This window comes from Athene cunicularia (genome assembly GCF_003259725.1).
Source record: "Athene cunicularia isolate RWA chromosome 3 unlocalized genomic scaffold, athCun1 chr3_part1, whole genome shotgun sequence".
Classification (NCBI taxonomy): domain Eukaryota; kingdom Metazoa; phylum Chordata; class Aves; order Strigiformes; family Strigidae; genus Athene; species Athene cunicularia.
Genome location: NW_020799097.1, coordinates 29,250,669 through 29,262,742, shown reverse-complemented (window position 1 = coordinate 29,262,742; position 12,074 = coordinate 29,250,669). Strand labels below are relative to the sequence as shown.

The 12,074-nt window shown below is 37.4% G+C and overlaps 1 protein-coding gene across 2 annotated transcripts in view; it reads left to right on the top strand.

The window, feature by feature from the left end:
• Positions 1-12,074, top strand: part of EYS (eyes shut homolog) — a 1,023,641-nt gene that overhangs the window by 620,888 nt on the left and 390,679 nt on the right. For both annotated transcript variants that reach the window (XM_026844748.1, XM_026844747.1), the window contains 2 exons: positions 3,274-3,398; positions 8,065-8,329. In XM_026844748.1, the coding sequence (XP_026700549.1) occupies positions 3,274-3,398; positions 8,065-8,329 (390 nt within the window). The remainder of the gene's footprint in view (positions 1-3,273; positions 3,399-8,064; positions 8,330-12,074) is intronic.

Genomic DNA, 12,074 nt, shown 5'->3' with positions numbered 1-12,074 from the left:
TGGCTGTTGCAGTATAAGAAGATGGTATTGTGATGCTATTCAAACACAAAACTGTATTTCCTTAGAAACTGTCCTCCTCATAGATCTGATACAGTAATCTGTCTCAGAGTTTCTCTTTTAAATTTTGTCCCTTTATTTTGTGTAATTGTAACTATTTTTATCTATCCAACTTACCTTCCTCAGTGTGTCAATAATGTACAAATTTAATGAACAGGATAAGAAGGTCAAAAATTAAGATAGGCAATTCTGTACTCTTTCAGTTTAAACTCTGGAAAAAATATGGCTTTGGTGTCACTTTTCAGATCTGGAATGAGAGAATAGGTTTCAGGGAGTATTTTTCCCTTCCTAATTCTTAGACACAAGAGAAATAACAATACAGAATAATAATTCTGTAGGTGAAGGGCAACTCATCAAGTCAGTTGAGTCATTGAATCATAGAACCATAGAATGGTTTGGGCTGGAAGGGACCTTAAAGATCATCTAGTTCCAACCCCCTGCCATGGGCAGGGACACCTCCCACTAGCCCAGGTTGCTCAAAGCCCCGTCCAACCTGGCCTTGAACACTGCCAGGGAGGGGGCAGCCACAGCTTCTCTGGGAAACCTGTGCCAGTGTCTCACCACCCTCACAGGGAATAATTTCTTCCTTACATCTAATCTAAACCTACTCTATTTCAGTTTAAAACAGTTATTCTTCATTCAATCACTACACTACCTGATAAAGTGTCCCTCCTGATCTTTCCTGTAGCCTCCTTTAATTACTGGAAGGCCGCTATAAGGTCTCCCCGGAGCCTTCTCTTCTCCAGGCTGAACAACCCCAACTCTCTCAGCCTGTCTTCATGGGGGACGTGCTCCAGCCCCCTGAGCATCTTCATGGCCCTTCTCTGGACCTGCTAGAACAAGTAGTAACAACAATTCCCTATCCACTGAGCGATCCATATGTTGAATCCATATCTCTTCAAATTAGAGACAAGGATGTCATGCAGGACAGTGTCAGATGCTTTGCACAAGTCCAGGTATATGATGTCAGTTGTTCTTCCCTTATCCACCAACACTGGAACCCCATTGTAGAAGGCCACCAAATTTGTCAGGCATGATTTTCACTTAGTGAAGCCATGATGGCTGTCACCATTCACGTCCTTATTTTACTTTTGCCCTAGCATAGCTTCCAGGAGGATCTGCTTCACAATCTTGCCAGGCATGGAGGTGAGACTGACTGGCCTGTAGTTTCCTGGGTCTTCCTTTTTTCCCTTTTAAAAAATGTGGGTTAAGTTTTCCCCTTTCCAGGCAGTGAGAACTTTGCCAGACTGCCATGTCTTCTCAAATGAGATTGATACTGTTTTAATCACTTAATTTGCCCATTCCCTCAGGACCCATGAATACATCTCATCACATCCTGTAGACTTGTGCACCTTCAGGTTCCATTGATGTTCTCAGACCTGATCGCCTCCTACAGTGGATGGTTCTTTACTCTCCCAGTTCCCTCCTTTGCCTTCTCTGATTTGGATGGTGTGGCTGGAGCACTTGCCAGTGAAGACTGAGGAAAAAAAAGTCATTGAGTGCCTCAGCCTTCTTCATATCCCAGGTAACCAGGTCTCCCATGTCCTCCAGAGAGGGCCCACATTATCCCTAGTCTTCCTTTTATCACTGACATTCTATAGAAGCTTTTCTGGTTGCCCTTGATGTCCCTGGCCAGATTTAATTCTCTCAGGGCTTTGATCTTTCTATCCTGATCCCTGGCTGCTCAAAAAGGTTCTGCGTATTCCTCCTAAGCTACTTGTCCTTGCTTCCACGCTCTATAGGTTACCTTTTTGTGTCTTAGTCCAGGATATCTTTGTTCATCCCTGCAGACCTCCTGACATTCTTACTTGACTTTGTCATGATGCATCACTCCTGAGCTTGGATGAGGTGATCCTTGAATACTAACCAGCTTTCTTGGGCTGCTCTTCCCCCCAGGGCTTTATCCCATGCTACTCTGCCAAGCAGATCTCTGAAGAGGCCAAAGTCTGCTCTCCTGAAGTCCAGGGTTACAAGCTTGCTGTGCTCCCTCCTCACTGCCCTAAGGATCTTGCACTCCAACATTTCTTGGTCACTGCAGTCAAGGCTGTCTGAGTTTCACACTGCCTACCAGCTCCTCCTTGTTGATGAGGAGAAGGTCCAGCATAACACCTCTCCTTGTTCTCTTCTTATCACTTGGCAGAGGAAGTTATCAAGGCATTCCAGGAACCTCCTGGGTTGCTTATGTCTTGCTGTGTTGTCCCTCCAACAGATATCAAGATGATTGAAGTCCTCCGTGAGTGGGACTTCATGAGGCTTTGTGTCCCCCATGAGGCTTTGGGAATGCGAGGCTGCTCTGATCTGTCTATATAGGACCTCGTCCTCTCAGTATTCCTCGTCTCTTGGCCTGTAGCAGAACCCCACTAAATCGTCACCTGTCCGTGCCCTCCCTTTAATACTGACCCATAAACTTGGTTGGCTCCTCATCCATCTCCAGGCAGAGCTTCGTACACTCCAGCTGGTCACTGACATAGAGGGTGACACCCCTTCCTCATATCCCCTGGCTACTCCTCATCTTTATTCCCCATTCTATGTGCGTTTGCATAGAGGCATTTAAGTTGAGCTCCCAATGAAGCTGATGTATGGGCTGGAATTCCTTTCTGGTGTGCTTCAGGTGCTCTCCGGCTGATCTTTGATCCCTCTCCAGACTCTGGACCGACATCTAATTGGTAGGAGTGGGATGGATTAAGGTTTCCCTTTCCCATCAGCTTTAGTTTAAAGCCCTCTTCACCAGCTTGGCAAACCTATGATCAAACATTCTCTTCCCCTTCTCTGACAATGGACCAGGTTTCTCAAAGTGAGTCCCATGGTGTAAGTAGCTGAACCCCTGACTGTAGCACCAGTCTCATGAAAGAATGTATTGAGGTTTTATTCTGATTTGCTTACTTACGTCTGTACAGAAATAGAAGTCAGCAAATGTTAACTTCCCTAATAGATGTTCACTAGAGTATAAATGTAGTCCATAAGATGTTCACTAGAGTATAAATGCAGTCCATATAGTTTGGATTATGTATGTTTATTGTTAAACTATTTATTTTTCTTTTTTACTTTGAGAAACCACAGTCCAAAACAGTTCATACCCATTCTATAATACATATTTAGGTATATGTGGAGATTGATTATCGTCACTCACAGATTTTTTTGAATGGCATTCTATAAATGGATTTACATTTTAATGGGTCTTGGGTTTGGTGTTTTTTTTTTTTTTCTTCCTGACAGGATGGGAAGGCCTCCATTGTGAGTTGGATGTTGATGAGTGCATGTCCAACCCCTGTATACATGGCATCTGTGTTCAGAAGGACCCCAGCTTTGGTTATTCCTGCTTTTGCAAGCCAGGATTTGTGGTGAGATGTCATTCTTTATTCTCCTTCCCTTAACTTGACAATTCATTGTTGCACAGAAAATACTGTATGTAATCCTTTTCCTTTTATTCTCACCCAGATAAAACCTGGCCTTTCTGAAAAATACCGTATTTTAGTAACCGGTTTTGTTTAGTTTCTTTGGGTTTTTGTTTGTTTTACTAACAGTAACTTTAATATTCCAAATAAATAGTTACCTAATATCCACAAAAATTGAAAAGTGTGAGTGTATATATTGGCCTTGTCAGTCATCAGAGTATGTTAATAATTTAAACAATAATTAATTAATATTTTTACATATCAACTGAAAATTTTATTTCACTTATAAATGAATATATTTACACACAAAGATAATCCATATTTGAAACAATTGAATAGACAGATATTTTGACAGAAGTTCCCTGAAACCAAATCAAACTATTCCTTTGAATGTTTGGCCCTGTGAGATTTGGTCCTATGTTTTATTCTTGCTGTTTTTCATACCAAAGGAACCCTTTGAGGGTGGCTAAATGACTATAATGTGTGCATCTAAGGCTGAAATTTCTGTGCTGCTACCACCTTTTAATGCCAGTTCTTTTTGTAGTTGACATGCAGTTGGCATCTACAACTTGAGTTTGTGCTTTACCTCATCCCAGTTCAGGTTTATATTAATGGTATCATTTAATAGCTTAGGGTTAGTAAGAAGGAGAGAAAGGATTACATAATTCTTAAATTATTTTTTTCTTACTTCAGTAATTCTTATCTCTACAAGTCCAAGTCTGAAATTGTAACTTGAATACCTTTTCTTTATAAATGATGACAGTGATGTTTATTTTAATATCTATGCACCACTTATTTGATGTATTTAGGTCTGTAAAGTCAAAGGAACAGATTATTGTAAGTAAGAGTCAGATTTACCTTCATAGATTCTCTGCAACCTAGTCAAGAAATAAATTTTTAAGTATTTTTTCTAAAGCTAGTTTTAAGTATTTTTTCTACAGCAGAATGAGGGAAAAACTAATGAAGTAATAAAATGGAAAAAAAAAATTCTAAAAAATTAAAGAAACTTTTTGTCTTCAGTTCTTCTCAGGCACCATATCATTCTCTGCCCCGTGCCCAAACTTTTGAGATGATCCCCAGTACACACTAGCATGTGTCAAGGAGCACAAGTGGCAAGTGGGCTGCTCCACAAGGGAAGGCAGGCCAGGAGCCAAGGAGAGCAGTAAGGTAGTCAGGGGCAATGACCTTAAACACAAGAGGCTGAGTCCCACACTACATGAACAAGGATAGCAAAGCAAGACTAGTAATGGTGGGAACGATCCAACAGTTTCTTCCAGAAGTCCAGGTACTGACAGGCAAGTCCATGATCACAAATCAGGTCTAAGGTTAAGCCAGGAAGTCAAGGCACCACAGCAAGGTCGTAATTAGCAAAGTACTGAGCTTACTATAGCAGGCTTTAGCATTATCGGAAGATCAGACAAGGACCAAGAGCAAGGGCCTGAGCTTAAATGCAGTTTCTGAACTTAGGTATGAAAGCCCCAGATGAAAAGTCTCACACATCTTTCTCACAGCTTAGTTCTTTCTCCACAGGCCAGTCTGATGTTGCACAGCTGCACCATATCAGAGCTAACCATGAGCACAGAGAGTTAAACCTGTGTGAAGGAAGAGGGTGCAGAGGCTGATTGCAGAAAATTATGTGGCTGATCAGGGCATCAACAACAATATGTTCAATTTTAAAATACCAGAAGACTGTTTTTTCATAAGGTGCTTTTTACAGAGTACAATGTATACCGTTGTTACTTCTCCAGTCCATAGCAACTGCTCTCTGTTTGTCTTCAAAAGCAGGCTGGCATTCAAAACAAGGTCAGGTGATGATAAAGGATATATCAGTTGTGGGACACAGTTTTTATATGGAAAACAGTCAGACTCTCACGTTAAAATGTTCTCATTTTGTTCATTAAGTATTAATAGTTAACCTATATGAACAACTGTAAAGAAGAAGATCAAGTACACACACAAAAAAAATCTTGTGAGCGCCAGATAAAACCGTCAGAGAAGAAGCTTAAATCTGTATAAAGAAATTATTTTTTCACTTAGTGCAAAATTCACTGGTATAAGTGAGTGTTGCATGATACTGTAGAGATGAAAACTACAAATAAGTCCAAAAATGGGTTAAAAGGAGGATAGGTTCATCATTATTCAAATTACTCTTCAGAATGTTACCCTGTCAGGGTGTCCTTGAATTACTCATTGCCAGAAGTTGGAATGGTATATCTGGTGAATCAGATGCAAACTCTGCTTATTTTCTTCCTGTATTCATCCCTAAGCATTCATTAATAGTTCACTGATGATGGAACCAGATAAATATTTCACCCATGGGGGCAGCTTTTCTATTAGTACATAACTTGGGTGTTATCTGTACAGTATGTTGCAGAACAAATCCTTACAGAAGAAAAAGTAACAAACCTCTGAAGTAGCTGGAATTGAAGAGGTATTGTCTTTGCTTTTATTTCATTATTCACTGTTCCATCTTCAGGCCCCCAGATTCCACTATGCTTTGGGAATTCCATGGTTGAAAAAGAAAACATGGAAAAGGAAACAAAAAAATGTTTAACATACCTACCTTCAGTATGAAAGATAAGGAGTTAGGGTCTAAACATCTCAAGATGTGTATTTGGTAGGCCCCTGATAGGTACTGGCTCCTAATCGTGAGTAAGTGTGGGGAGGGAATAGTGGAACGCCCAGAGAAATAAGTATTCAGGGAACTCCAGCTACAGTGTGTGCTAAGTAAATCTTGTGTAGCCTATTTATGTAATACTATCTGAAGTATGGATCATGAAGTTTCTCATAAATTTTAAGAAAAGCATAGCCTGTGGTATATGGAATAAATGTTTATTTTTTAAATGGAAACATCTATAGACACATAACTACTTTTAAATACAAACCCACACCATCTGCCTGCATAGAAACTGTTAAAGCATTTACAGACACTTTCAAGGCTATCAAATTTATCTATGACTATTTAATGTACCCTTCATGCACAATGGAGGTTATCCACATCTGCTTTGTTTCTATGAGTCATAAAATCATAATCAAATGCTCTTCACCATTACAGGCAATAGTAATAAAAATGCACTAATTTGTCACAGGGAATGTCAGAATATAACAAGTTTTATAGGATTAAGAAAGATTATTAGACAGAAATATTATTCAAATTATCATTTGTGCTATGTGTGAAATTAGAAGAAATCAAGGAGGAAATTTTTTTTATCACTATGGAAATTTGACATATAAATTGGCCCGCTGTTTCTTCGTGCTTTGGAATACTGATACAGTGAGTGATTTTATAAGATGCCATGAATTTACCAGATAGCTCATCTACTTGCCAAAACAAATTAAGAACTTGATTGAAACAAGCATGGAGGTATCTAAATAATTCAAAACCCCTCAATTTAACCTCTTTCATTTTAAACACTGAATGATTTAAACTACTTTATAGATTAAAATAATTTCCAATTCTGCATCTTCATTTTTGCCTCTTTCATTCTTGCACCTCCTATTGTTTCCTAATATCATAAATACATTGAATAGAAATGATAGAAATCTCATAAACTGTAATATGCTTCAAGTTCTGTGTAAATAGCTATCCAGGCAGACAAGGGAGACAATTTAAGCATCTTGTCTGAGGGAAAGTGTTCAATGAGCACATGGCTATTGAGCACTACAGAAGTTACTTGGATTTTCTTACCTGTGCCCCCATCGCAGGAGAAAATTCAGTCAGAAATTATATCATGGTAATATGTTGTCAGAGATGTATGTCACTCAGGGATGACACTGCATGTATTAAATAGCTACCCAGATATGTAGGATCCTTGTAGGTTAACCAAGTTAGCTGTATCTCTTCACATATTCCATTAGTTCATTACAACAGAAGTGAAAATAAAATGAGCCCAGGTTTGGCTTCAGCATATATTTATTTCACACTTCAAGAATGAATTTAATTCACATAATTATTGCTGTAAAATAAATGCATTATTTCTTGCCCTTTTCACAGACCACTGAATATGAACATTTTTAATTTATTACTAAGGATATTTCAGGCTTCTTATGAATTCTTAGTCTTAATAAAAAAATGTAAGTGCCACGTTCATTTTGAGACTGCCACTACATTTTTTCTTTTGTAAGATCTGTTTGTGAACTCAATGTATTTACAAGAAGCTATATAAAGGTTAGGTAACAGCAGGCCACAAATACTGAGGTTCAGTTGCAAAAAGAACACTAACTTGGCAATCAGAACAGACCATGGGTTTTTAGACAGCTAAGTCCACTGTTCAAAGTTTTCTGTATAACTTCATGCTAACCACTTTTTATTACTGGTGACAATACTATATTTGATACTTTGCAATTACAAATCCATGGGAAAATTATTTGTATTGATAATTTATAATACTAAATCAGAGTCAAAATATCATTTAGTTAAAATTTAAGATCTACAACCACACTATTAAATTAGTTAAGTAATATTTTCCACATGATTGCATTTGCTTTCAAAAGTGTGGACAGCTTAACATAAGCAAACATTTTAGAATCAAAAGAGAGCAATAATTTGAACTAACATGACTATGAAATGCAAAGTGCCTTCAAAAATAGCCTTTTAAAAATTCTCTTTCAGGGACAAAGCTGCGAGCTTAATTACAATGACTGCCTTACACAGTCCTGCTCCACTGGGTTTCTTTGTGTTGATGGAATAAACAATATCACCTGTTTACCTCCTGTATCACCTGTATCACCTCAAAGCAAGAAAACTGCCACTGAATTGAGTGAAGTGTTTCCTGATGAGATTTTAGACAATGACCTTCCATCAGCCCTGGCTGTGTCTATGGAACTTTGGTCTAAAAATGCTTCTCCTGATTTTCATACAGGAGAGGTGTCCCAAGGTAAGCAGAAAAAGCTTTTGAGTAATGGATATATCAAACTTCTTTCCTTTTAGTGCTTTCTTAAATGGTAAGAATATTCAAAATATATGAAATTTCTTCTTATGAATGTTTTTTTCTACTTTTTGTACTACATCCTATTCTTTTGATTTAATCCATCATCCTTTCTTAATTGCATTTATAGGTAACTCTAAAATTATTCTTTTCTCAAAAGATTTTTTTTCCCAGCATCTTACACATCCAGTAAGGTAAAATACACTTTCTCTTAGCTTGATTTTCTGTTTGCTTTGCTAGAGTGTACAATTTCATATGCCTCACATGGTGTTCAGCAATCTCTGAGTCTAGTGACAATCTTCCCTTCTTCCTTGGCTAGTCAGCAGCAGAAAAATAATTTGCCTTACTCGATGGGGACTTTGAGTTTTCTTTCCTAGTTCACACGTTTTCTGAGTGCTTCCTTTTCTGTACATCTAGATGCTTTTTCACTAAAAATGTCTGGAATAAGCCTCTCAACATCTCTGTCATTCTAAATGTTTATAATGACGTGTTTGGGAAGCCAAAAAATTGCCTACCCTGTTATTTTTAAGATATTTGATGGAAAAGTCAATTCTAACAGAAGTGCAATGTTTTATTTTGAAGATTGTACCTGCATTGTGGCCTGTTCATTTTACTAAAGCTAATATTATAGAGATAGCATGTGTATAAGCTATCCTCCTTACAGTTAGTTTCAGAATTTTTTGCTTATATACTCTTTCAGAGTAATTACTTACAAAGTAAGCCAGGAGTCTTGTTTTTTCAGTCAGGGTAAATGAGTTTTACTGAATATTCTATTTCTCTACAGACTAGCCTTTTGGGGATATACCTAAGCTTTTGTTGCATTCTTAATAGGTAATATTCCTTCTTGGTGTAAGTAATGGCACTGAGTGAAATTCAGTTAGTAATTGCAGTTACATCTGTATAACTTCTAAAGTATCATGTCAGCTAGTTTGCTGATGTTCTCAATGGATATAATTTGTAATTCGTTCATTTTGTATTGATTCTCAGTAGCAGTTTGATTTAAAAAACTTAATCCTTCTGTTCTGAGCAGTGCCATTTGCTCTGATGCTGGCCCTCATATAGAATTTGAATAATGAGAAGGTTTGCATTTACTCAACTCTTGAGTTCTCTAAAATTGCTTGTACACTTTTATTAAGAATATAATTTGCGGAGTTGTATTTGTCTGCTATATAATACTTTGGTAAGACTGAATGCAGTTTTAGTGGCCATGTAATTTGCTGCAGCTTCAGTCCAGGGACAAAGTTATTAATTTTTTTTTTTCTTTTATGTGGGTTTTTTTTTGTTAGTTTTGGGGTTTTTTTCTACATGTTTATCCTCAAATGTCTGAAAAGGCAGATATTTTCAACTGTGGGATACTTTTGACCACTAATTTGGCTAAAGTGAGCTATGAGCTAGGAGGACTAATTGCCACTGGAGAGTCTTCAACAGTATTCAGGATAGCAACCTCAACAGATGTTCTCTCTTCACACTTTCATAGTTCTGCTGTTCAGCTCTCAGTAAAAACAAAGTCTAATATCACAGGTGTACCATATGTGGCTACTGATAGTTCCACAGTTTTAAGGTCAGTGCCCCTTACCCAGCATAGTTATGATGCAATCTAATTTATCACTAGTTCTTTAATGACACTTTCTGTTTTCCCTACACAAGTTTCATCATTAGTGCAGCACCACACTGTTGCTTTATCTGCCACAGACATGAGTTCAGTAATTAGTAACATAGCAGGGGCTGAAATAGAATTAAATAGCGAGTCATTACTCTCCAGTGGATTACAGTGTTTAACTGATTCTACAAGTGCAGCTTCAGTTCTCTCTAGGTTGCCTTGAAAGGGCCCTTAAGAATTTTCAGGTGTCTTTTCAGCATCAGAAGAGCAGTGGAGATTACAGAGTCCTTCAATAGTATCTCATTCCCTCCTAAAACATATATTTAAAACCAGATATTTTTCCTTAGTTTGTTAGTTAGTCATGAAACTCAAATGCAAACACCTTTCCCTATTTTATATCTGGCTATTACTGCTTCATCTATCAGCCATAGACTCACAAACATTGAATCACAGTCTGCTGATTCTCTAAGTGAATTAAGCCAAATATATGCAACATGTTCTATGACTAGAATAAAACTGATGAATTCTCAGACCAAGGTCTGCATAGTAAACAGTCCCCATTTTATGAGATGTTTTGGATTAACTCAATGATATTAACCAGCTGGTGCACACTAATGGGAGAAACTGCTATTTCTGCTGGGCATTTATTTTCTTCATCTAACAAAATAACATCATCAGTGGAGTTCACAGAACTGTCATCCTTGTATCCCACTACAGGAAATACATACACATCTCTGACTGATAGGTCTGTCCTGTCGTTTTCTTCACAGGAATCGGATACTCATTTTCCATGTTTTGATTCATATTATCTATTTTTCCTTCAAAAACCATCTCTTTATAATGATAAATTTCATCACATGAATCCTTTAGAGACAAATATAGATTTGACAAAATTATTACCTACTACTTAACAGCTGACAACAGAGGAAATTCAACAATTACTGGAGACAAAACTGTTATGGAGATCTATCATTCATTAACTCAGGGTACTTTCTTGAACATTCAGCTGAGTGGTGTATCTCAAGAACTACTTTTAACCCACATAGTAAACAGTAGTTCTGAGTTCAAAACACATCTATTAATAAATGCAAGTGAGACTTAAAATATTTTCAAAACCACTCTGTTCTTGATGTGTATCTTGTTCCTACAAAAACTCCAGGTATAGACTTACTGACAAATACCCTGAAAAGTTGTCATTATTCAAATCTTCTAATAATGAGTTATTTTACTTGGGTTTGTCTGCACAAACCTCATCTGTGCAAACAGAAATTTGTAAAATGTCAGTGACAAAGCATTTATCTTTACAAACCTGTTATCCTGTAAGTTCTGCCTTACAAGAACATTAGCAATATTATACTGAAATATATGAGATGAGCAGACAATACTGCTGTGCATGATAAAGAACTCCTCATGAATCTAAACACTCTCTTACCTAGATTTCACAGTATATCTGCAGTGGATTCAGTTTCTGGCCTTATCAGCTGATGTTATCTGTTGAGTTTTTCATTTCTATTCAGACAACTTTTTGAGGTGGTGGGATGTTTTTATACAAAGATAAAAGTGTCTGTCAAGGTTGCCAGGTGCTTGAAATAGATTTCTTTTAGTCAGGCAGGAGCCTGTTCAATGGATATGGCACCTGCTGCTGTACCTGACACAGTTATTCTTCATGTTTTGCCACATAGGCTACTAGATCAATATAGAAGCAGGTTGGAGGCTGCTATGATGCTGGCAGACAATCAGCAGCTGAACGGTTTCATTTCACTACAGTAAAGTTTTCAGGATTTCAGGTGTAGCTTTTATCATACATATACATTCAGTAGGTATGTCTATGATTACAGTATATGATTATTAACATTTTCAAATTTAAATTAAGTATAGAAAAAATTTATTTTTAACTCTCGAGAGAATAATTTTTATATGTAATTAACTTGCCACTTCTTAGTCTAAAATGAGACAGATGATGGCTACACCTTTTTAAAACAGTACTTTTGTAAGAACATTACAACTCTTTCAAAATAAAGTCAGGGAATTAAAAGAACATGCAGGAACTACGTGCTTTTCTTATCTCTTTTTTAATTCCCCCCCCCCTCTCCC